The sequence below is a fragment of the Hermetia illucens genome, chromosome 6 (genome assembly GCF_905115235.1).
Source record: "Hermetia illucens chromosome 6, iHerIll2.2.curated.20191125, whole genome shotgun sequence".
NCBI lineage: Eukaryota > Metazoa > Arthropoda > Insecta > Diptera > Stratiomyidae > Hermetia > Hermetia illucens.
In genome coordinates, this window is record NC_051854.1 from 36,421,157 (window position 1) to 36,446,684 (window position 25,528).

Sequence of the window (25,528 nt, forward strand, 5' to 3'; positions counted from 1 at the left end):
CTACCATCTTGCACCATCTTTTCATCGACTTCAAGGCCGCTTATTTTAAATAGCCAGAGTAAAACTGAAACAGTCATTACAGAATTCGGTATCCCGACCGAATTGATATGACTGACTAGGCACATTGCCCAGGGTTCGCCTCGGTGAATTGTCTCCAACATCAACAACGGTCGAATACAAGGGATGCTCTCTCATGGATTCCTCTTAACCTGGCCCTGGAAAAAGTGATCCGTGATGCTTAGGTAAATGCGACGGGTACCATCTTTTTCCAGTCCACCCAACTACTGGTCTATGCTGATGATATTGACATCAAAAGAATACTAACCAGAGTTATACAAACTCCGACCCTCCACCAGTCGAGCTCTATCTTCTTTGCAACGAGAAGGACCCGAATGTAATGGCAACATGACTTTATCTGTCAGCGCTCCTCAGCATCTGCTCGACAATGTTGTCTGGAGAGAGATCCCCTGTGCTTAAAAAGAACTGCCGACGAATTCCATTCCACCATCCACAAGAAACAAGGAAACTGGACGCTTCAATTACGACAGGTTTTGAGTATTACTTTCATAAAACATTTGAGTGGACATTTTTTCCATTAGCACCTAGACCCTAATATATGCATATATTATGTGAGAATATCCACTTTCGCGTGATACTGACATTCGAAGTATTGAATTTGCACAGAAGAGACAACTTTGATCTACTAAAACTTTGTTAGTAATAGTGCGATTTCCCCCAAACTTGACAGGATCATTTTCTCTAGGATGAACTTAAGGAGGTTTTACAATCAATTACTAAAAAATAATAGTAATATATTTAACTTTCTTTGAAAAGATGCTGGTATAGAGGATATTTTGGGTATCATATAGTGGAACCTCTTGATTTTTTTCAGATCTTTCGGTTGGGTAGTGTTTGAAAATGGCTCCGTGAAAGAAATGATCATTTTTGACTCCTCGCACTCCCTACCTTTACAACAAATGCCAAAACTAAAACCGTCTTAGAAAAGTACTAACTGAGACATGGCTATATTTAGTGAAAAAACAATTTACATCCCTCTTTCGCATGTATGAGAAACCCGCCCCCTCCCCCCCTTAAATTCGGCGTAAAATGATGTAACTCACTGTATACGTGAGCGGTTACAGTTCCTACCTTTCCACCGAATTTGGTGTAAATTGTTATAACTGCTTCCGAGAAAAACACGTGTGACAGAGAGACAGACAGACCGACAGTAAAGCATTTTAATAAGGTTTTGGTTTAATAGTTAGTCTCACCATGCTTCCGATTCAGCCACGCTTCTAAGTCGTTAATGAGTCGCACAGTCCATCTGCTTCTAGTTTTATTTTTTCAAGAGAGTTGCCACTCATCTAATGTACGCTGCCGTTCTTCACGAGCAATCACCTCTTTTGACTCTCCTTCTTTGCGCTTGTACATGGCTCTACGCTCCTTAACCAGAAAGGCAACGAGAATCACTGCCGCGATCACCATCACTGCCTGTTTAGAGACTGTGCGGTACGCAGATGCCACTCGCAAAGTTCCTTGCCTCTGTGCTTGTGCAAGATGGTTACGATGTATTTCCTTGCCAAGAACGATACCTCTGCGTCGTAGAGCAGAGTAGACAGCGTTGAACTCATCTGGAAGCGTTGCCTGCTAGACGTAGGATTCCCAATATTTGCCATTAGCCGACTTATATCCGAAACTACAGCTGTAGCCTTGTCCGCTGCTGCCTTAATAATAATAATAATCGTTGGCGGAACAATCCATGTTGGATCAGGGCCTTGAAGTGTGTTAGAGCACTTCATCCAAGACCGTAACGGTACACTAGGCGGCAATGTGGTCAGCATTGCGCTCACCCGAGATTATTACCCTGATTTGACTCAGGTACTCATTCACAGCTGAGTCGACTGGTATCCGACGTCAAATCACGATACAAATTCCACTGCCACCAGCGAGATTTGAACCACGACCTTCCGTACGATAGCCTTGCGCTCTAACCACTGCCTTGATTTGCTTTAAAAAGCTCATCTTTGAATCAAGAGTCAGTCCAAGGTACTTTACCGTTGGGTTTGACTACATTATCGACTCGCCGATCGATATGGGACGCAGGGTCGGAATGACTACTTCCGTTTTTCCCAGCACAGTCATCCATCTGCTTACCCGTCGCATCAATATGTCAAATCTGCTTTTCGCCTGTTTGACAGTGCGTCCAGCAATAAGCGCCGCGACATCATCTGCACAACGGACCACGACGCGACTTTTCTGGCATGTCGAGTCTTAGCAGATTATCATGGGAAACGCTCCAGAGGTCCTGCCCGAAGATTGATCACTGCACTACCTGCGATGTGACCTTCATACATTTCTGACCCTCTAACGTCTCATAGAGCAGGGAGCGATTCTTCAGACAATCTTTTCATATTATCGAATTAAAGGCATTTCTGGCGTCAAGCCTTACGAGGAGTACTACTGATCGAGATCGGTGGTAGTGTGCCTCCGCTCGACGAATGGCATCCACGACTTGCATGACAACATCAACCGTGGATCTCCGCACTCTAAAGCCAAACTGCCGTTTGGATAAGTTTCCGCATCGCACGTATCGCTTCAGCTAGTCTACTTCTGATGGGCTTTTCGAGCACTTTCACAGCAGTGTCAAGCATACAAAGTGGTCGGTATGAAGGCTTAGCTTAGGGTCGCCTTTCCCTTTGCTGATCAACGCACGTCTCGCTTCCTTCCAATGAGAAGGGAAAATGCCCTGTTTCAGGCAAGCATTGAATACTCCGAGCACTAGGTCTTGCCGATGTTGCAGCACCAGTTTGTATACCTCTGCTAGGATGCCATCGGACCCTGGCGCCTTCTTATTTTTCGTAGAGAGGACTGCGTCTTCTAACTCTTTTATAGAGATCAGTGGGCTGTCCTCATTACCCCGTACAGGGTGTGTATGGAGTAGTGCCTATATAATGCGGTCGATCTGTTCGGCCTTAAGTGAACAGGGTTTTCGCAAGGCGCATTTGTAACCGAGTTCCCACGGGTTCCTAATCACCTCGTCGACTAAGTCCTGCTAGCAGCGAACCTTCCTCCTGTTTATTTTGGGAAGTCTACTTTTGGCCGATCTGTACTTTGTGATTGACGTACATGCCTCCTCCCGGTCATTTAGACGTTGGTCAAGCGGCGGAGTTTGTGACACTCCTTCCGGAGCTCCGCGATTTCCGGCGTCCACCAATACATAGACGGCTTTCCACTTCTCGATGCCCTCCTGGGCGTAGGAGTTTCGTAGGCGTCGTTATCAGGTTTACTACTGAATTTACGACAGTGTCAACTGCAGTGCCATCATCCCCAGGAGCGGATTCCAGGGCGACCTTCCAAGAGTTCCGACACCAGTGATTCTGACGCGAAGGTTACATTGGGAACGCTTCCTCGGATCCTGGGCGCCGGAACGTTGGGATGAATCCGGTTTTTAAAAAGTCCCATTTTCGCCGCCATTTCGAGAATTCTTTTCCCTCTGGAGTCTCGGTGAGGCAAGCCCCATTCAAGTGCTTAGGCATTGAAGTCGCCCCCAATAAGGTTCCGCCTCTCTGCGCGACTGCTATCTACGCCACAAACTGCAGATTGTGGATTTTCTCAAAGGTTTTTAGGCTAATGGGATATTTTAAAACAATTTCTACCAACTAGCCCCCTCCCCCTTATTCATTAGGGGTCAATATTTCGACTAGTGGCTTATAAAAGGCTATGATAATTTTGAATTGTGATAGTATAGAAGTGGAGGAAAAGGAGCTCTGTAGTATGCTATTTGCGAATGCGAAATTCAAGCCAATTTCCATATATATTTTAGCATAATAAATTCTTTTAGTTATGATTGAACCATTAATTAATTAAATTTTCTGATACCATCGTTTCAGGATTTCATATCATCTTCCTATGCTAACCGCTTCAAGTTGGAAACATATGAACTTGAGGGATGCGCTCAATTTTCATATATCAACAAATATAGATGTCAGTAGCGAGAATATATCTAAGTAGAATGTGGTTACTTCTGGATTTGGTTCAATTTTGAATCGCATAAATATTATTAAGGGATAGTCTCCGAAAATAAATTAGTTACACGTTAGGATTTAGGATTCATCATATCATGGACGTTTTAGCTGCATCGTTATTCATGTCACTACTCCTCTCCGTGAAATGTGTATATACATCCTCCCAAGCTAACCAAGGTAAGACTTTTTTGGAAGCATGTACTTAATGTAGATAGACGGTATCAAATTTATTATTATATACATTCATCATACAGGGTGCGGCAGCATAACTTCCTTTTTTCAAAACTCAATAAAAACTATTGTATGCATCGGAAAATATTTATTTATTTTTTATAATGTAGGTACATATCTAAAGTTTTTATTTACATTGTTTTGAAGATCAAATCTATTAGGTGACGTCCCCCATTCTCCATACATTGCGTAAACCGATTTCTGGCGTTTGTCATGACTCTTGTTAGCATAGCAGGTGTTATGTTGGCAATTTCTTCTTGGATGTTGGTCTTCAAATCTTGGAGGGTTCTTGGACGGTTCACATAAACACGGTATTTCAAAAAACCCCATAGAAAAAAATCACAAGGGGACAGATCGGGAGAGCGTGTCGGCCATTCCAAATCGCCTCTAATTGAGATAAGGCGCTCTGGAAAGTGTTCCCTCAAAACAGCTATCGATGCTCTTGAAGTGTGTGCTGTTGCACCGTCTTGTTGGAACCAAGTGTCCCCCAAATCCAAATTTTCTAGCCGTGGGAAAAAAAATTCTGTAGCATGTTTACATACCGGTCCGAATTCACTGTCACTGTAACCTCATTTTCCTAAAAAAAACAGGGACCAATAATTCCAGCTGAGGAAATTGCACAACACACTGTGACTTTGGGTGAATGCAAAGGCTTTTGATGCAATTCTCGAGGGTTGGTGTCAGCCCAGTAGCGCATGTTTTGTTTGTTAACCGACCCACACAAATGAAAATGGGTTTTATCGCTAAAAAACAATAGCACCCTCGGGAACGACATCAAGAAGAAGCTCACACGCGTTCATCCCAGAATTGAAGTCACGTTCTGAAAGTTCCTGCACTATTGCCATCTTATAGGGATGAAAATGAAGATCATCACGAAGAATTCTTCTCACAGAACGATCGGATAGTCCAAGGGCAGATGCGTGTTTGCGCGCAGAACGCCGTGGCAATCGCAACATTGACGCTCTCACTGCTTCAATGTTCTCAGGTGATCTAACGGGCCGAGGGACTCCAGTTTTTCCTTTTGTTGCACTTGCAGTTTGTCTGAATGTAGTGACCCATGTAACAATTGATTTGCGGTCTGGGACAGGAGCCAACGGGGCTAAATTAAAGCGATTCCGAAATGCACGCTGTGTTGCAATAACCGAACATCCGCTTGAAAATTAACCTCAACGGCAAAGGCACGCTCCTCACTATTCCAACGCATGATGGCGACTGAACCGTGTCGGGACAAAACTTGACAGTATCCCCCCTTGAACGAGACCACTAGCGCTCCGCTATGACATCAACTAACTGAGTGGCGCGCATTTTAAAAAAGGAAGTTGTGCTGCCGCACCCTGTATATATTTTATTATAATTTAGTTGAAGAACATTTTCAGTTTGCTAGTCTATTATAAAAACTGCGATAGTTCAACTACTGAAAAGATAACAGGTGAAGATAATGGTTGCCTAATATCTCAAACTTACTTCGATAAGGCTTTTCATGCTTCATCCCTTGTTAGCTAATATATATAAATATAGCAAAATATAATACAACCAATTGACAATGCTCGAATCTATGCAGATAATACATCACACAATGCAGTTGGACAGATTCAAAATTAAATGAATTTCCTGTCCACAGATACAAATCTGCAAACTACGGAGCCGGAACCAGAGTTTATAGGGACGATAAACAATGTAACATATCCATCTGGCCGGGAAGCAATCCTGGCTTGCTCGGTGCGGAATTTAGGAAAATATAAGGTAAATGCCATGAATTCAGTGTCATATACATAGATAAGCTATTTGTACGGATCATAACGGATGGATTTTATTATATAATATACATTATGTATAATATATGCAGTACAGTATATAAAATACTCGCATGAATAGTTCGATAAATCATCAAACCATGGACGCCTTTTCATTTTGAAATGCAGATGTATGAATTAAAGAAATTTATCCGGCAGTCGAGTGATTAAAATGATATGTCTTGTCTTATACATACACATCTAGATACCACAAATCTACCAAAAAATCGTAAAGATCCATCCATACATATATATACATGCCATGTTACCGCATCAGACTCGAAAGGACGTAAGTTGTAAAATTGGAATCTTCGATGTTGTCCTTGACAAAATAATCGGATTGTGGTAGTGGTTGAACCGAGGGTGAACTTGAGAACATTTACTGTAGTGTAGGGGTGGGTCTGATCACCTTTTACGCTCTTCAAGCGTTTTTGTAGCCGTGAGTTTGCGTTGGGACTACTCGTTTAAAAAGTCCTTAGTTTTAGCAAATACACACAAATATTTACCTTTCAAACTGATAAGTTATCGTTTGTTCTGTGGGGACAGAAACCAGAAATCTCCTCTTGTTTACTACCATAGCAACTTTTGATGTTCGAAAAGGTACATTAGTAAATTTTCCTATTTTTCGTAGTAAATCTAACAGAGTAATTTCTATTTGTGTTTTGTTGACCACATTCCTATATTAATTTGGGAGTTTTCATGAATATGAGGTATTTGGGTGAGACAAACGAAATCCTGGCTTGAATTTCCGCAACTACGAGGATAAACTTTCAGCTCACATTGAAAGTTGGTGAATAGCAATTTTGAAATCAGCTTCGAATGCATTGTTTGTCTTTTGAGCGCTTTGATCCGTCACGTGTCATTATTACAAAATTAACGTGTCTATACTGATGCGTGTGGAAAAAAATCATCGATGCACTCGACAAGATATAGGCCCCGAAGTACATTGTACGCATTGTGGTCGCGTTTCTCCTTGGGAGATGACTTTACTGCGACTCGGACGATGGGCTTAAAATATTCCCGACAACTTGGGGAGTGCCACAGGGTTTTGTCCTGGGTCCCTTGCTGCGGTTAGTTATGTACGATAGAGTGTTGACGCTACGCCTACCGGACAACGTGACAACTATTGGCTTCGCCGATAATATCGGAATAACAGTGGTTGCAAAGCACCAAGACGAGATCGAGATCTATGCAAATGAAGCGATGTGGGAGATCAATTCCTGGTTGAGAAATTCTGGCCTTTCACTTGCCGAACATAAAACAGAAGTAGTTCTCATTAGCAAGAGAAGAAAGAACACAACTGTGAAAATCAAAGTTGGCGAAAAAACAATTTACTCCCAACGATCGCTCAAATACTTGGGAGTAATTATTGACAGAAGACTCAACTCCAAAAGACACATTGAGTACGCAGCAACTAAAGCGTCTTCCATCGCTACAACGATCTCGAGGATACTACCGAACATTGGTGGGCCAAAGCAAAGTCGACGTCTTCTGCTCTCCAGGGTAGTCAGCTCCGTGCTACTCTACGCAGCTCCAGTTTGGGCAACTGCTCTGAATAACAAAGTGAACTGCCGAAAATGGGGAATGGCGTATCGGCTAAGTGCACTCCGGGTATGCAGTGCATATCGGACAACATCGGGAGAAGCAGCATATGTACTAGCAGGGATGCTCCCCATAGACATCTTGGCGAAGGAAAGTCGGCGACTCTACGACAAAACGTATGCAGCCGGAGAGTCTGCAGCTGGCACGGTGGGAATCTATCGAACGGTGGCAAAAGCGATGGGACGAGTCCCAAACTGGTCGTTGGACATACCGCATCATTCCGGATATTCGGAGATGGTTTGAACAAAACCATGGGAAATTAAGCTACAAGTTAACACAATTCTTAAGTGGACATGGAGGTTATCGTGCTTATTTACATCGATTTGGTCACGACGAATCACCATGCTGCCCAAGATGTGGTAACGTGGCTGAAAATGCGGAGCATGTCATATTTGATTGCCCCAGGTTCACCGCGCACCGAACAAGAATGGAAGCGGTCGCAGACAGGCGTTTAACACCCGAAAACATTGTGGAGTTTATGCTGGAGTCAACGGATGCCTGGAACCAGGTTGTAAGGGAACTGCAAGCTATTCATCAACAGCTTAGGCAGGAAGAACTACGACGAAAACAAAAAAGAGAGAGAACCATAATGAGCCGTAATTAAAAGCTGATCCAGCCCCGCGACGCAATACTTGATAGTAGTTTCGTGGGAAGAGTGGAATGAGAAGGAGGTGGTTTTAGTCATTATAAGTCTCACATAACTGCGTGGCAGGAGCCAGCAGTACGTTTTGAACCTCTCCACCTTCCAACGCCGGAAAAAAAAAACAGATCGACAGACAGACATTGAACCTCAATCATTGTAGGGTCGCTCAAAATTGACTAAGATCATCTACGAATCCGAGGTGGAAATTGCCATCATTAGCGCACCCAATAGAAACCGTCACGGTGACGTGTGGGTTATAGATTCGTCTGGTGGAGCGGCGATATGTCTTGTTATCGACGCAAGGGGTCGCAGTCCAAGGATGATTGCTGGTGACTTAAATGCTTGGGCCCGTGAGTGGGGTAGCACAGAGACAAATGCAAGGGGTCGCAGTCTATTAGACGCTTTCGCACAGTTGGATGTCCTTCTGGCCAACGAAGGATATGTAAACACCTTTCAGAAAGAAGGGTCTGCCTCAATCGTAGACCTAACTTTCGTCAGCCCTGCACTGGCACGTGGTATATCTTGGTGCGTCAGCAAGCACTACGCCCACAGCGATCACCAAGCAATCTTCTTTGGGCTATGGGTGAAATCACCGGGCATAAGACCATCATACCCGAAACCGAGAAAGATGTCAGGCTGGTCCGCTAAAGCTCTGGATGAGTAGACCTTCATGGAGGTGTGGTTAGACCAACCTAATAAAGCAGGTGCCTCTACGGAAAGAGCTGCCCATGTGGCCCAATGCATCGCCAAAGCATGTGACACGTCCATGCCGAGGAGGTGCTCATTTCCCAGTACAAGACCAAACTACTGGTGGAATGTTGAACTGGCCAGCCTTCGATGAGTCTGTCACCGAGCCAGAAGAGCGGCTCAAAGAGCGGTAGGCAGAATCGACCACGGACAGACAGAGCGCGCCTATAAGAAAGCCCGCAACACCCTTAAGCTCGCCATTCAACGGAGTAAGAGGGAATGCTTTAAGGAGCTCTGTTTAGAAGCCGACGTAAACCCGTGGGGGAGCGTCTATAGAATCGTGATGGGGCAATTCAGAGTCCGATCATCTTTGCAGATCACGTGCCCTTCACTCTTGTTAAAAATTATCCACGGGTTATTCCCTCAGCAAGAGGAGGGCATAGATAGCTTCCAGCGACCTCTGAACGACACGGCAATACTTGGCTACGCCGATGATATAGCGCTGGTTGTTGTCGCAAAGCATCTCGAAGATGCTGAGTTATACTCATGCGAAGCGATCAGTGCTGTTAAGGGTTGGCTAGAGAGTTCTGGTCTGACACTTGCGGAGGAAAAAACGGAAGCGGTCCTCATCACCAAGCGCCGTAAAAGAAATTTTGCCCGCATTGAAATTGGGAATCATATCATTACTTCTAAACTTGCGATCAAATACTTGAGAGTGATGATAAATGGCAAGCTTAGCTATAAGCCACACGTGCAGTATGTCTATGACAAAGCATCCACTGCGAGTATAGCCCTGGTAAGAATGATGCCGAACGTGGGAGGGCCACGGCATGCTTCCAGGTTGCTTATAGCTAGGGTAGTGAGTTCGATCCTGCTCTATTTAGCTCCAGTTTGGGGAAAGGCATTGCAAGTTACATTTAACGCTAACAAACAGGGTGTGCTCGGCATTCAGGACTGTCTCAGATGATGCACATTTGTCATTTCTGGAATGATGCCCATTGACATCTTGGCAGATGAGATGACGAATATATATAATGCGAAGTGTATCTCTCCTTTATCGAAGAAGGCCGAAAGGGAGAGATCGCTAAATAGATGACAAGAGCGTTGGGAACGCTTGGGAAAGGGTCGGTGGACACACAGGCTCATCCCTGCCATTAAGAATTGGTTGGAGAGACGGCACGGTGAGATTAATTATAATCTTACTCAGTTGCTCAAGGGGCATGGAGAATATCGTCAGTACCTGTTCAGGTTTAAACTAGATACCTCACCCGATGGTCTAAACTGCCTCTGAGTCCCAGAGGACCCAGAGCATGTATTCTTCCACTGTTCAAGGTTTGTGGAGAAAGGAAAAATCTAGAGCAGACTCTAGCAGAGGTGCTCGTACCAGAGAATCTGGTGCGAAAAATGCTAACATGTTGGGAAGACTGGGATGCGATCAAATCCATCGTCGTATCTATCCAGAGCAAACTGCGAAAGGCAGAGGAGACCAGAAAAGTGCGGTTATGTATGCCGCGTAGAGACGAAAGGGGACGAAGGGGAGCTGACTCCGCCCCGTGATGTAATACCGTACGGTGGTTCCACGGGGCTTGGGGCGAGTCGGGGGTGGTTTTAGTGGGTGAGAATTCCACACGCTGGCGTGTCCAGGCCAGTGTCTTTTGAAGATGTCCACCTCCTCAAAAAAAAAAAAAGATGGACAGACGGACAGACATTGAACCGATTTTAATAAGGTTTTGTTTTGCAAACAAAATCTTAAAAACGGTTCGACCGCGCGCGTGTAGCCATAAGTCTCCGGACCTGAGTGCCGCGATCGAGAGGAAGGATCCACGACGAATCACAATCCTGATCATAGTTTCTTCTGCCTCAAATATTTATTGAGGCGCGGCCCCTGAGGTTTCCTCTCATCCTTGACATCCTCAGGCCATTATTTAGAGGATGTCCCTAGTAAGGTTTTGCAGGCTGAAGGAGGAAGAGAGAGAGAGAGCTCGGAGTCGCGTATATTTATTGTTGTCCTGTTTCTGTTTGCGGATAAAAATATTTAGACCATTAAAATACGAATTGCATAATTACATAATCTACTACTTCATTTTATTCGAGATATCAAAACTCGTCGTGTCCGGATGGCTCAAGTGGTTAGAGCGCTGGGCTATCGTAGCGGAAGGTCGCGGTTCAAATCTCGCTGGGGGCAGAGGAATTTGTTATCATGATTGGATGTCGGACACCAGTCGACTCAGCTGTGAATGAGTACCTGAGTCAAATCAGGGTAATAATCTCGGGCGAGCGCAATGCTGACCACATTGCCTCCCACAGTGTACTGTGGTGTACCGTTACGGTCTTGAATGAAGTGCTCTAACACACTTCAAGGCTTTGATCCAATATGGATTGTTGCGCCAACGATTATTATTATTATTATTATCAAAACTCGACCGAATTTTCCTTTCAAAATTACTTTGATAGTTCGTGGTTCCTTCTGAGGCTGGATTTCGATGCGTCACATTGCGTACGGTTAGCAATGAACCACGCCTCTTGCACTACCAAACTCTTAACCCTCCAAAATGAAAGCAAATCCGTTTTCAAAATCACTCGCTGTTCCGCGGAATGGGCACAGATCAAAATCGCTTTACGCCTCTTCTCGCTCCGGCCTTAGCCTTCATACCATCTGTGCCAGCTTCTTGGATGCGTACAGTAATTTTCTCAAAATCGAGCTAAGAAAACGACACTTTTGGTTTACATTGTGATATCAGAAGAGCTGGGACTCAACACTGTGGCTCTTTATTTAATCGGGTTATTCAGGAAGGAATAACACCATCTGACTGGCAAGAAAGTACCACTGTTCCAATATGGAAAAAGAAAGGTAGCCCAGCAGAATGTTCAAATTACCGTCCGATCCGGTTACTTTCCCATACCATGAAGATTTTCGAACGCATTCTTGACAACCGTATTCGCGAAATCGTTGAAACAATCGTAAATCAAGCCGGATTTGTCAAAAACTGCGGAACTACTGACGCAATACACGCTGCGCGGTTGGTCGGTGAGAAGCATCACCTTCTTTACATTTCATTTTTGGATCTAAAGAAAGCGTTTGACAGTGTCCCTGGCGAACTCATCTGGTATGCTCTACGACAACACTTAGTGCCAAGAGAACTCGTGCGCTGGGTTGCTCTACCACGATCCGAAAAGTAAAGTTCGAAGTATGGCGGGTGTATCAAAACCGTTTCGTGTCTCTGTTGGTGTTTATCAAGGAAGCGCCCTTTCACCACTTCTCTTTGCTCTTGTTATGAGCCCTGTCACACGGGACATCCAACGTCTAGCGCCCTATACACTATTTTATGCAGACGATGTTTTCCTAGCATCTGTTAGCAAAAATGATCTCGAGCAACTTGTCCAAAAATGGAATTTTCGCCTCATGCAACACGGTCTCAGATTAGATCTGAAAAAACTGAATTTTGATGACTGTTTTCCCCGAAGTAGACACAATCACTGTCAATGGCAGTGACCTGCCCAGAACTGAGCGATTTAAATTTCTCGGGTCAATGCTATTAGCTAAAGGAGAACCTGGATGATGTGGCGTTCCACAACTAGTATTGTTTGTGATCGACGTATCAACGAACATTTGAAATCTAAAATTTGCAGCGGTGTCATCCGCCCTGTCGCTCTCTGTGGTTCTTAGCGTTGGTCGACTATAAAAGAGAATGACCGGCGTCTTGCGGTAATGGAGACGAAGATGTTGAGTTGGACTAGCGGCTTGACACGTTTTGATCAGAGGGGCATCTTCGACGATATGGTCACGCAATTCGCGCTGACTAGAATTCACTTGCCAAGATTGGTCTGAACATCGAAGTCGATGGTAAACGACCAAAAGGCAGACCGAAACAAAGGTGGCTTGATGCGCTGGATGGGAGTTCAGTCCAGTGACCACTGGCACATGTTAAATCAGGGTTTTGTAGGTAAGTCAATACAGAGCTTAAGACTTATGATAAATAAGATTTCAGCAAACTGCTCCAGGAAGTTACGAAGGAAATTACCCCCAACGTGGTTCAATATCTTTCCAATTCGATACATCGTGTTACAGTTGTAATTGAGTAAAAAACATTAAAATAGAAGATATATTTTTTTTAAAATCATTTATTTTAAAACCAGTGACTTACATTAAATACATAGGGTTTGTTTCTTATTACTAGCCTAAATGTAGCTTATGCGTCATAATTAAATATTAAAAAAAACAGGTGGCTATTACAATGTTTGGCCTGCCCGACCTTCTCTGACATTACTTTTTACGATGTATTTACTTTACACATAGATTTTGACAATTCATGATTAAAAAACTGGACATATATTTGAAAGAGAGACAATGGCGGGTTTTAATGCAGAGCTCACAATTTGGTAAGGCCTTAAGAATGTGGCCAATGGGGTGGAGTTACCCTCCAGATAAAGTTGCCTCATGAGTGGATTGGGGTGATTCTCCGTTCTTTCGAAGAATCTTTCTAACAGGTTGAGAGCGAACTCTCGAAGAGGTTTAACTTTTGCTCGCCTGTACACTTCGGCGTTGCGGCCGCACTTCTTGGTTTTCCAATTGTACGACAAGCCGACGCAGTGTCTCAAAATTTTGCGCTCGAAGGACTCGCACTTCTTCATAGCTTTGGTCGAGCAAGAGATCCATGTAGGGGCTCCGTAGCAAAGAATCGGTGTTATGAGGGCTTTGTATAGGGTCAGTTTAGATTTAGTGCAAAGTCCTACTCTTTTACGAGAGAGAGTAGATTTTACTTAGTGCACCGCGTGCTCTGCTGAGAGCAAGATTAAGGTGGGGGTCTAATCGTAGGTTTTCATGAAATAGCATTCCCACGTATTTCATTTGTTGTGAACTGTTTACTGCGGTATTCCCGATGCGTAGCTTTAAGCGTTTAGCTTTTCTGTGGATAGATCTAGATCCCAAGTATCTGTATTTTCTCCGAAGAGTAATAACCTGTGTTTTGGGCTCGTTGATTTTTATCCCCCAGGTCTGGTAGTACTTGCAGAGATCTGTTAAATATTTTTCTATAGCATTAGCTGCCTTACCGGGTCGGAGGCTCGACGAGAAGATAAGCGTGTCGTCAGCGAACTGTAATAGTTCTGTGCTGCTCTCCGGGATTGGAACGTCGGCCGTGAAGATGTTGTAGAGTGTAGGTCCTGAAATGGATCCCTGCGGTACTCCCGAAGTGACCGGTAGGAGATCGGAATAATCATTTCTCACGCTGACGTAAAAATGCCTATCTTCGAAGAAACTTATTATAAGTCTGATCACCGATATAGGGAAATCAAGGCTGATTATTTTGAAGATAAGTCCGTTGACCCACACGGAATCAAATGCCTTTTCGAGGTCTAATGCACACACTACTGTGGGCTTGTTATTGACGTTAAGTCTGCTACTCACTGAGTCGTGAAGGTAGCTTAGAGCGTGTTGGGTCCCGTGCTTTGTCCGGAACCCGAATTGATGGTTCGGAATAATATTTTTCCGATCGCAATGTTGGACTAATCCCACTGTCCATACTTTTTCGAAGAGCTTGCCCAAGTTGGAGAGGAGAGAGACTGGTCTGAAGTTTTGTGGTTCGTGGGAGCCGCCTTTTTTTTTAATGGCGATTATCTTTGCTACTTTCCAAGTAGTGGGAAAGTAACCCTTATTGATGCAGTTGTTGAAGACTGCAAGAAGGAAATTCATTGATGCCCTAGGGAGGGTTTTGATGACAATATTTGCTATGTCATCTGGTCCAGTTGATTTTTTGCCGTTAAGGCTTTTAGTGATGGCTGCGGGCTGTGATAAGCTCAAAAAGGTTTTTGGATCATTCCCACCAAAAATTAGGTATTTAGATTTAGACTGGAGATCGCTCAAGATTTGTAAGTCTTGGCCCAGTTGTTCAGAGGGAGAGTTACATTTTATGCAGACTGCAGCTATTAAGATGCGTCTATTGTCGTTAGTTTTAACTAAGGCCGCTGCCGCGGAACAGGTCTGCAGGTTTTTGATGGAGACTTGCTCAAATGCATAGTCTTTTCTGACTAAAAGGGTGGAACCGCTGTTGGTGTCGTCCCGGATAATGTTATATCCGGTAAAATTAACGTTGTGCCTGCTTTTTAAATGTGTCTCTGAAACACAGAAGAAGTCTGCTATCAGGGAATCGACCAACTTTTGGCGGTGGTACGTTGGGCACGTGAGACCAAGGACGCGGAGTTAAATGTGACGACTTTTAACTCCATAAACTCATCAAAAGTTGGATAGCGGCTAATTGTCGCTGTTCATTTGTTTGGGCCGAAGCGAGAGTTTCGACCAAGTTTTAGAAGGCCAACTTGTTGCCTTCAGGGACTTGAGGGGCTGTAGTTCTAGGAATAGTGTTCCTAGTTGTTTGGATAAGAGGAGTTTCGGGTGCTGCAGCTCTAGGGAGAGTATTCCTAGCTGCTTGAGCGTAAGAAACGCCCGGTTTGGCCAAGCTTCGTGACATCTGAGTCACCGCCTGTTTGGCTTTCATGGTCTCGGCATTTTTTTTTGTCCTGCCAGCTTCCTTTCTGGCAACCATGTCCTTGTATACCGGGCTTCCGCGGTAGTTGACGGGGTGTCCGGACTGGCCGCAATTGCAGCAAGTTGAGATTTGAGCATTCCCCTCGCACATGGGTTTTCGTGCACCTCACGCATCGGTGTACGATGGAGCAATTGATGGCGATATGCCCGAAGTTTTGGCAGTTGTAGCACTGCACTTCTTGAATCGGCTTGACTTTCTTAAGCGAAATTTTCTGGTGAAGGATATATTTCACCTTAAATGCTTCGTTTAGATCTTGTTCTGGCTCGAAAGTAGCCATGAACAGCCCCGATTGCGACTTCAACGGAAGCGCCGGGTTCAGGCTGTGGGCCAGTTTGTCGGCTCGCGTGACTAGATTTGAAACGCTTTTCAACTTTAGGTGCGGGTACTCTTCGTTGAGTTCGCGCATTATGTCAGCCGGGTCAGTCTCTCTATGAAGACCACGGATGACCGAAGACTGAGTCCTTAAAGCCGGAGGGGTACTGGTCGTGGCATGCAGTCCCTTTTCCTTAATAAGGTTGAAGATCGCTGCATGATCCTCAAGACTTTGAGTAAAAATGAGGGTCCTTTCGGCCCTTGTCTTTTTTAGGGTTCCTTTTAACCCTTTCTCTTTTAATATCCTCAAAAATTGAGGAACATTAATTTTATACCCCGTGATGGGCGGAATTTTTGCCTTTTTTGGGCGGGTAGCCTGGGGGGAGGGTGCCTGAGGGTTTGCCGGAGGGGCATTAACTCTATTTACACTCACCTTTTCTTTGTTTCTTTTTTTCCTCCGCTGGACGAAGTTGAACTCACATCGCACATCTCTCCATTTTGATGATGTTGTTGATCCTTCTGCTCCTTCAATTGTTGCTCGTGTTGTTGTTGTTCATGTTGATGTTGATGTTGCCGTTATTCACGATGATGTTGTCGTTGCTACTGTTCCGACGTTGCGATTGGCATCCTCCCTTCGAGGGATGCCAAGCGATCCTCTAGCCGCTTTATAATTTTTTGCTGGCAGTCCAACTGCTGGACCATCGCAGCCTTTTCTTGTTCTATCCCCTCGATTTTTTCGAGGAGGGTCACTTTCATTGCTTGCAGCTGGGGAGCTGCCTTCTTCTTCCGATGACATCTCCTCGGGGTGTATCATCTTACACCTCTTGGCGGACATCCTGTCCCCAAGCCCGTATTTGCTGTTGTGCGCAGCAGCTCTGGAATGCAACAATATTTTTTTTTAATTTAATGTTCTTATAAAAGTTACCCTTTTTCGGACGTGAATGGCACAACTGTCCAGAACGTATACTTTCTTCTGGATTCTTGTTCAGCTCTGCTCTTAATAACCGTTCGCTTCGAGAGCTCGGAGCGAACTGACTCAAAATAGAAGATAGAATTTGATTGGGTTCCTACCTTTTTTTTACTGAAATAATGTACCAACACTATTGGTAGTCACATTGCACAATATACATACCAAATACAACAACAGGATTTGTGGGAACCTTTTCTTTTTACTTAAACATAAGCGTGGGTTATGCAATGCAGTGGAACTTACTATACTAAGATGGTCGATGAGTAGGTGGCGCTAGAAATGCACGGCGCAAATCAGTGGGAGAAAAATGCAAGCCTCTCGGAAAGTCTTGGGGGATCAGCAGCACATTGCCAGGGATAGATAAGGATGGGGCTTAGGTGTGGGTAACGCTGTCCCGTTTATGGGTTTATGGCAACCATTCATCATTTTCACTTAACAATTTTTGCCTCAAATCATTCATTCAAACGGAAAACTAAATCAGATATTTAATGTAAATAAGCTGGGTTCATGGAGGAGGTCTATTGTTAAGATTCTGCAAAAAGCTTTTAGTGTAAAATGACTCTTTCTAGAAATATGAGTGGGTACGGAGCGTACGACGTCTTTTGCTATTTCAAATAGTTTTTCATCTGCTTATAATGTTGCTTCTTTCCGCTTTAGTTGCTCGTATATGCGGATTAAGTGTAATTATTTATTGAAAGGAAGCTTAGTCGCTAACTTACAAAAGATTACATGTTATAATTACAAATTTACGTACGTCACAGAACTGCATTACCATTTATGTAGAGAGAATTCGTACTTATTAGAAGGATTTGTTCTAAGTGAATGCCAACTTCGGGCTTTGATGTTGCCTTAATATGTTTTCATCGTAATGATCCTTACAATATTTTTCATATGGCATTTTATTCATAGATACTAAATTCCACAGGTGGGGTGGTTGCGAGCATCCGATCAAACTGTGTTAGCGCTGCAAGGACGCGTGGTAACTCATAATGCTCGCATAAGTGTCGTTCTCGAGGACATGCACACATGGAAATTAAGGATACGACAATTAAGGGAGTCGGACAGGGGCTGTTACATGTGCCAAATAAATACAAGCCCTATGAAGAAGCAAGTTGGATGCATTGACGTTCAAGGTAGGTGAAAAGTCGGGATCTCAAAAAGCCATAAACTGACCCTCATATGAATCATCATCGTACGAGTATCATTTATTGCTAAACTCGCCTTGACATGGATCGCTTCTGCCAGGGTCTAATCCGGTCTTTAGATGCAAACATTTGTTTACGTTAAGAGAAATCCTTGCATGGGTTTATGTTCATTAAAGGGCAGCTTAGTCCCTTTGGATGGCGTAAGGTAAAGAATGTATTCACGGCCAACTCCTCTTTGGTGTTGAACGCTTTATTTTGATGAAGAACTGACAAACCTCTCTCAATAGCAAATCCTTACCGGTTCAAATCTAAGCCTACGTTTCGTTCCTGGATTTGCGACTTTGATTTATTCCGGATAATTTTAGATGGATTTTCATGGTCTTCATGATATATAATTGCGTTTTTTTTGTAGTTCCTCCGGACATTATAAACGAAGAATCATCTGCAGATCTAGCTGTGCAAGAAAGTGAAGATGCAACACTTACCTGTCGTGCTACTGGTAATCCTACGCCAAGGGTCACATGGCGACGGGAAGATGGAGATATGATTTACATCCGTAAACCAGGAAATCGGGAATTGACTAAAGGTGGGTTGGACACTTTGTGCCTTTTGTATATCATTCTACTAATAATTTGTTTTTTTTTTCACAGTCGAGTCCTATAATGGGACATCTTTACACCTCACACGATTGGAGAGAAAGCAGATGGGAGCCTATTTGTGTATAGCTTCGAATGACGTCCCACCGGCTGTTAGTAAACGGGTCTCACTCAGTGTGCACTGTAAGATTAGCGAAACTATACATAATTATTGAATGATATTAGTTTATTTTGCATAAGTTTTCAAGATGACCTGCAGCATATTTATTGATGTAGAATGCAAAAAGAAGGTAGTGTGCATCCCGACTATACCATCTATCTATCATATTACTTTATTCCGGTGCTTGAATACAAACTGCTCAATGTTCTAATATAGAGAATTCTTCTTCTTTTTCTTCAGCCCTTGTCCTGTCCATAAGCGGGGTCGGCTCGTCGTGATCGGTTTTGTTATTTTGTTTTATTAAGACCCTGATCTGAGCCTCATCTAACGTATCAAGCCACGTTGTGTCAGGCGCCCTTTTGGTCGTTTACCGTCGACTTTGATGTTCAGACCAATCATGGCAAGTGAATTCTCATTAGCATGAATTACATGACCATACCATCGAAAACGCCTCTCGCAACAAGACGCCGTTCATTGTCTTTTTAGTCGGTCAATACCCAGAACCTGAGGACGACAGATCGGATTATACTGCGGTGAATTTTAGATTTGAGACTTCGTTGTTACGTCGATTACAAAGAACACCAGTTGTGGAACGCCACTTCAGGTTGCGCTAATCCGTGAAGCAATTCCATAACACAGTTTTCAATTGGCTGATAGCATTGATCTGAGACATTTAAATCGCTCAGTTCTGGGCAGGTCATTGCCATTACCAGTGACTGTGCCTGTTTCATAGGCATCGGTCGTCAGAAATTCAGTTTTATTCAGATTCAATCTGGGATCGTGTTGCATGAAGTCACCATTTTCCATTCTGCGCTCTTCTAAGTATTCCGTCAAAACAGCCATCGATGCTCTTGAAGTGTGTGCCGTTGCATCGTTTTGTCGGAACCAAATATCCTCTAAGTCAAAGTCCTCTAGTCGTGGAGAAAAATCCTGTAACATGTTTACATATCGGTCCGAATTCACTGTTATTATTATTCTGTTAAGGGAAAGTCGCGCCGCGTCCTTGAAGAACTATTGTGCCCCTTTTACTGGTTATAGTGTACCTGTTGATCATAATATCTCAAGCAGGCCTGTAACCGTTAGGAACTTTAGTATGTTCCCCACTTCCAGAAGTTTCAGCTTTGCATCTGGTATTAAGTGTTCTCCCTGATGTATCGACCTACTTTGCACAAGTGCCGGACACTGCCTCAGGACGTGCATAGCGGTTTCGTCCTCCTCCTCACAGAACCTGCAGGCAGTGTCCGTAGATATCCCTAGCTTCCCTAGGTGATAGTTCAGCCGACAATGACCAGTGAGAATTCCTTTGTACGCATAAGTTCGTATCCCCCAATAAGCACCCTGGACTGATCCATCCCTGGTAGGCCCGCCCATTATAGTTCCCTCAACCGTTTCTCTTCGTTTCTTAAATTCATAGCCATGAAACCGTTTCCGATTCCACAGAAGGGTTCTGGCCCTGTAAAGGCATCCCTGTTCCCTTCTTGGCTAGTTCATCCGCTGCCTCATTGCCTTCCAATCCAGCATGGCAACCCAAAGTATCCAGACCTTGTTGGACGAGCCGAGTGTATTCAGTCTCTCAAGGCATTCCCATACCAGTTTAGAGTTCACTTGGTTGGACCTAAGTGCCTTGATCGCTGCTTGGCTATCGGGGGGAATAGCTATGTTCTGCCCCCTGTAGTTCCTTTGCAGATTAAAGGAGGCACATTTGTCTATGGCGTAAATTTCTGTCTGGAATATGCTAGTGTACCTGCCCATTGGCTCAAGGTACATTTTCCTTGGACCAATGACACCGGCACCCGCTCCATCTGCTGTGAGGGATCCGTCAGTGTACCAAGTAATTAGTTGCTGGTTTAAGCCGTATGTCGCAGCCACGCTCTCCCAGTTTGCCTTGTTACTCCAACGTGTTTCAAACTTCTTATCGAAGTGAAACCTCGTTGTCATGTTGTCCCTCGGTATCAGTAATTCGGGATACCGCCTAGAAAGGATATCAATCTTCCTTCGATTTCGGCAGCTCCCCGCCTCACTCATACTACCGGCCATCCTGAATATTGATCTCCTTGCCTGCATCTGTATGTGCAGATGGAGAGGGGTTAATCCCAGAAGGACCTCCAGGGATGCCATTGTGCATGTCCTCATTGCCCCACTGATACAGACGCAAGCCAGCCTTTGGAGCTTATGTAATTCCCTGGCTTGTGTGCTGAGTTGGGTTCTTTCTGCCCAGATTACCGCTCCATAGGCAATCATTGGCCTTACGATTGCAGTATATATCCAAAGTAGAATCTTCGGACTGCAACCCAATTTTTCCTGCTATGGATCTGCAAGTCATCAGAGCCTTCGTGGCTTTTCGACAAGTGTTTCCGACATGTGTCTTCCAGAGTAATTTTTGGTCTAGCGTGATTCCCAAATATTTGACCTATGTTTCTCGTTTCACCTCCATATCGTGTAATGTTATGGCTTTCAGGTGATCCAGCTTACGCCTCCTAGTGAATGGTACTATGGTGGTTTCGGTTGGGTTGATCCGCAGTCCCACCTTCCTGCACCAGGCACTAGTAACCCTTAATCCAGTTTGGATTCTATCACATAGGGTATCTTCATATTTGCCCCTACAGATTAGAACAATGTCGTCCGCGTAGCCCTGGACTTGTACTCCAGTACTAGTTAACACGTCCAGGAGTTCATCCATTACCATACTCCACATCAGCGGCGATAGTACTCCACCCTCTATTTGTCTGCTTCCTAGCATTTTGCCCATCCAGAGTGCCAGGGTGTTTCCCACTCCTTTGCGGCTCAGAGCATCCTGTATTTCTGTTTGCGATGTGTTGTCGAATGCTCCTTCGATATCCAAAAACGCGCACAGTGCAATTTCTTTTGTTTCTATGGCGTCCCGTAGTACCTCTGTCAGCTGATACAGAGCAGTTTCAGTTGACCTTCCTGCCCGGTAAGCGTGTTGATAGTGATGTAGGGGATTACGCTTTAGAACGTTAGTTCTAATATAGTTGTCTATTACCTTCTCCACCGTTTTGAGTACGAACGATGTTAGGCAGGTTGGTCTGAAAGATTTAGGGTGAAAAGGATCCTTTTTACCCGCTTTCGGAATAAAGACCACTTTTGCCCGTCTCCATGCCCTTGGTATGTAACCCAGTGCTATGCTCCCCCTTACCACCCTCAGAAGAGACTCTAAGATAATTCCTAGGCCTCTCTGGATAAGTGCTGGGAAAATGCCATCTACTCCGGGAGATTTCATTGGTTGAAAAGTTCCTACTGCCCATCTTAGCCTAGCTTCTGAGCATACCTCTTTTGCTAGTTTCCAGCTCTCTTTCCTTCCCCTTTTATTCGTTGTTGGGGTGTCAGGCAGATTATTGTCGCCTGCCGCCGGGGGGTAGGACCCCAGGAAATGAGTTTTGAGAAGCAGGTGTACCCTGTCCTCCTCATTCTCGGTGAATGTCCCATCTTCCTTTTTCAAGCAGACAGAGGATATTCCCCCGTCTTTGGCTACAGCCTTGTACAGCTTCTGTGATCTGTTCAATCCCTTCACAGAATTCCCTAAAGCTGTTCCGTTTCGCTTCCCTGATCGCGTTGCTATACGCAGTCAGTGCATTTTTATACCTCCGCCAGTCCCCGGTTTGTTTTGCCCGGTTAAAGAGTTTTCGTACCTCCGTTGTCATTCTTGCTAAGTTCCTGTTCCACCATGGTACATCGCTTGATGACTTGACTGTCTTGGCCGGACAGCTGGCCTCATATGCGTCAATGTGTTGATTGTGTTGAGGTTTTCCACCACCGTTTCTAATTCCAATTCGCTCCTGATGACACCGCCCCCTTGAAGGTGGGCAATGTTGTTGCTCAGGTGCGTTGTGTAGGATTCCCAATTCGTTCTCTTGGGATTCCTTATTATTTTTTTTATTTCGGAGTTACCCTCAATGTCGAATCTGATTATCCTGTGATCAGACATTGAGGGTTCATCCGACACCCTCCAATTCCTGACCATCCCGTTCATTAGGGTATTTCCTAGAGTTATATCTGTACCTCTGGTCTGGTGCTGGTCACAAATGTTGGAGTGTTCCCTACGTTGTATATTTCTAACTTATTACTAAGAATAAATTCGGGAAGGTACTCATCTCTACGATTAGTGTCACTGCTTCCCCACACTTCGTGGTGGGCGTTGGCATCGCAGCCGAGAAGAAGTGGTAACGCCCTCTCCTCGCAATACTCCGTCAGCTTTGCGACTTGTTCCGGTGGAGTCCGGCTCTCGTCTCCTGGGAAGTATCCCGATGCTACAACTGCCTCTCGAGTGCTCCTCCCGGCTTCCAATGAGACCTGGATAGCCACAAGTTCCCCGGTTAAGAACTCTGAAAGGCATATGTATTTTAAATTACGTTTGAGAATTATGCAAGCTCTTGGTTTTTCACAAGAGGAGTCCCAAATTACCTGCGTGTCTCCTCCTTGCAGACCGTGAATCTGCCCCCAGTACATCCAGGGCTCCTGAGCCAGCACTATTCCAATGTTCTCCTTGGAATTTGCCCTTGTAATCACTGCAGATGCAGCTCTCGCATGGTGGAGGTTTATCTGGGCTATCCTAGTGCTGGCCATTGGCTCCGTTATTGTTTGGAGCTCTTCTCCACTGTCGGAGTGTCACCCTCCTCCTCCGACATGGCGCTTTCCTGCGCGTCGCTGTCCACCCCGAGCCCTAGGAGTCCTAGGTCTAGGTCGTCCAGCTTCTGTTCGTCACTGGGCAGCAGGTCTATTTCCCTGGTTGATCCAGCTCTTTCCACCTCTATGGCTTCCGCGACTTCTTCAGGGACCTCGGTAAGCTTTCCACCCGATGCCTCCTCCGAGGTCTCTTTCCTTGGCTTTTCCTTGTGCACATGCACGGGTATGTTGCCAAATCGGTAGTTGATATGACAACTCCGACGTTTAATTGCCTCTAGGGATCGGTCATCTACCCCGATCGTGAGGAGTTTACCTTTTCCCTCCACCTTGCTTCTGAAGACTCTCCATAGTCGAGTATGGAGATCTTCATTCTGAGCAATTAGGAGTCTCATAAGGTCTTCTGTTTCTATTGCCGTGGCCTTTGGCAGAAAAACTGTCACCATGTGGGCTCCTGGTATATCATCTCAAGCACATGTTGACAGTTCTACCCCTTCCCAGCCTGGCAATCTAGGGATTATGGTTTTAACCCATTCTGCGGTGCCTTCCGTCGCGTAGTCCACCAGTATAAGGCCTGGTCGAAAGCGTATCCCGGTGAACACCAGTTTCGACGTCCAACCCTTTATCATCTGCTTGACGACAAGTTCCTCGATAATTTCCTGTTCCTCCCGAGTGAGTATTTGCTCGGGAAACCTTTTTGGCAGTATGGCCAGTCGAATGCCCTTGACCACTGTTACTGCGACTTCATTTTCCTCAAAGGACCAGAGACCAATAATTCCAAAAGTCGCGTCAACCCAGTAGTGCATGTTTTGTTTGTTGACGGATCCACACAAATGAAAATGGGCTTCATCACTAAAACAATAATAGTGGCCTCAGGAACAACTTGGAGAATTGTAGTCACGTTCAGAAAGTCCCTGCACAATCACCATCTTGTAAAGATGGAAGTGGAGATCATTATGAAGAATTCATTTCACAGAACGATCGGAAAGTCTAACGGCAGACGCATGCTTCCCGCAGAACGCCGTGGTAAACGCAATATTGAAGCTCTCACCATTCCAACATTCTCAGGTGATCTAATGAGCCGGGTTAGTCCAATTCTTCGTCTTGTAATACTTGCAGTTTTGTCTTAACGCAGTGACCCACGTAACAATTGATTCCTTGTTCGGGGCTGGGGCGGTTCCGAAAGACGCGTTGGGTTGCGATCATAGAACATCTGCTCGACATGTAGGGCTCAATGGCAAAAACACGCGCCTTACTGTTCTATTATAATTGGCGACTGAATTGGGTTTGGACCACAGTACATTTAATAAGCAGGGTCCACACTAAATGGACCGGATTGATTCTTGTTTGTGTTTGTTTATCATATCCCAACAAAAAATGGATGCATCCGAAAGATTGATATTGAGCACATGTAATTTTTTCCTCCTCACTTCCTAGGACCGCAAACATGGATTTATGGCCGAGAATGTCACGCGTGTTTGTTTCCACCAAGCTTTTCATAAAGGCATTTTGAAGTATCATTCGCTCACTGATTCTTTCCATTACCATTATTCTGAAATGAATCCTTAAGGAAGCTCTGCCTTTGGTTATCGTTGAGATGTGCGAAACCATAAGCAGCTGCACAATATCTATTGTAATGACAGATGCTGCCATGAACTGCATCACTTACATGGAACTAACACCAGCTCTTATGCGCGGAATTTGATTTCCGCAACTCCCGTCGCGGCCGAACGTGTGCAATACTTTTCCGTCTCCATAAAATTTCAAAGAATGTGCCGGAACTTGAATCTTTTGTATATAGGCTTCTTGGTCGGGATAGATCTTTATAGGCGTAGTCTGTAGGTTAGTCATTATTTTAAATCTTCGTATTACCATTGCTTCGCTTTTAAAATAGATTTTAACGCCTTCATTTCAGTTGCACCAATGGTTCGAGCACCCAGTCAATTATTGGGTGCCCCCCTTGGATCAGATGTGCAATTAGAATGCCAGGTGGAAGCCTCACCAGCACCTGTGTCCTACTGGCTGAAAGGTGGTAGAATTCCCCCAAATGGATTTGCCAGCGTAAGTAGCGGTTCATCAGAATCAGGTCAACCCCGACCCGAGATGTTATTAGATGGGTAAGTCAACTTCACCTCCTTTACTGTTAATTTGAATTCACTTACAAGAATCTAATTTATA

At 44.6% G+C, this 25,528-nt stretch overlaps 1 protein-coding gene across 4 annotated transcripts in view; it reads left to right on the forward strand.

Moving 5' to 3' along the window:
• Positions 1 to 25,528, forward strand: part of LOC119660427 (lachesin) — a 54,908-nt gene that overhangs the window by 24,204 nt on the left and 5,176 nt on the right. For all 4 annotated transcript variants that reach the window (XM_038068977.1, XM_038068978.1, XM_038068976.1 and 1 more), the window contains 6 exons: positions 3,891 to 4,202; positions 5,878 to 5,999; positions 17,734 to 17,941; positions 18,366 to 18,539; positions 18,604 to 18,732; positions 25,266 to 25,467. In XM_038068977.1, the coding sequence (XP_037924905.1) occupies positions 4,121 to 4,202; positions 5,878 to 5,999; positions 17,734 to 17,941; positions 18,366 to 18,539; positions 18,604 to 18,732; positions 25,266 to 25,467 (917 nt within the window). In that variant the 5' untranslated portion in view covers positions 3,891 to 4,120. The remainder of the gene's footprint in view (positions 1 to 3,890; positions 4,203 to 5,877; positions 6,000 to 17,733; positions 17,942 to 18,365; positions 18,540 to 18,603; positions 18,733 to 25,265; positions 25,468 to 25,528) is intronic.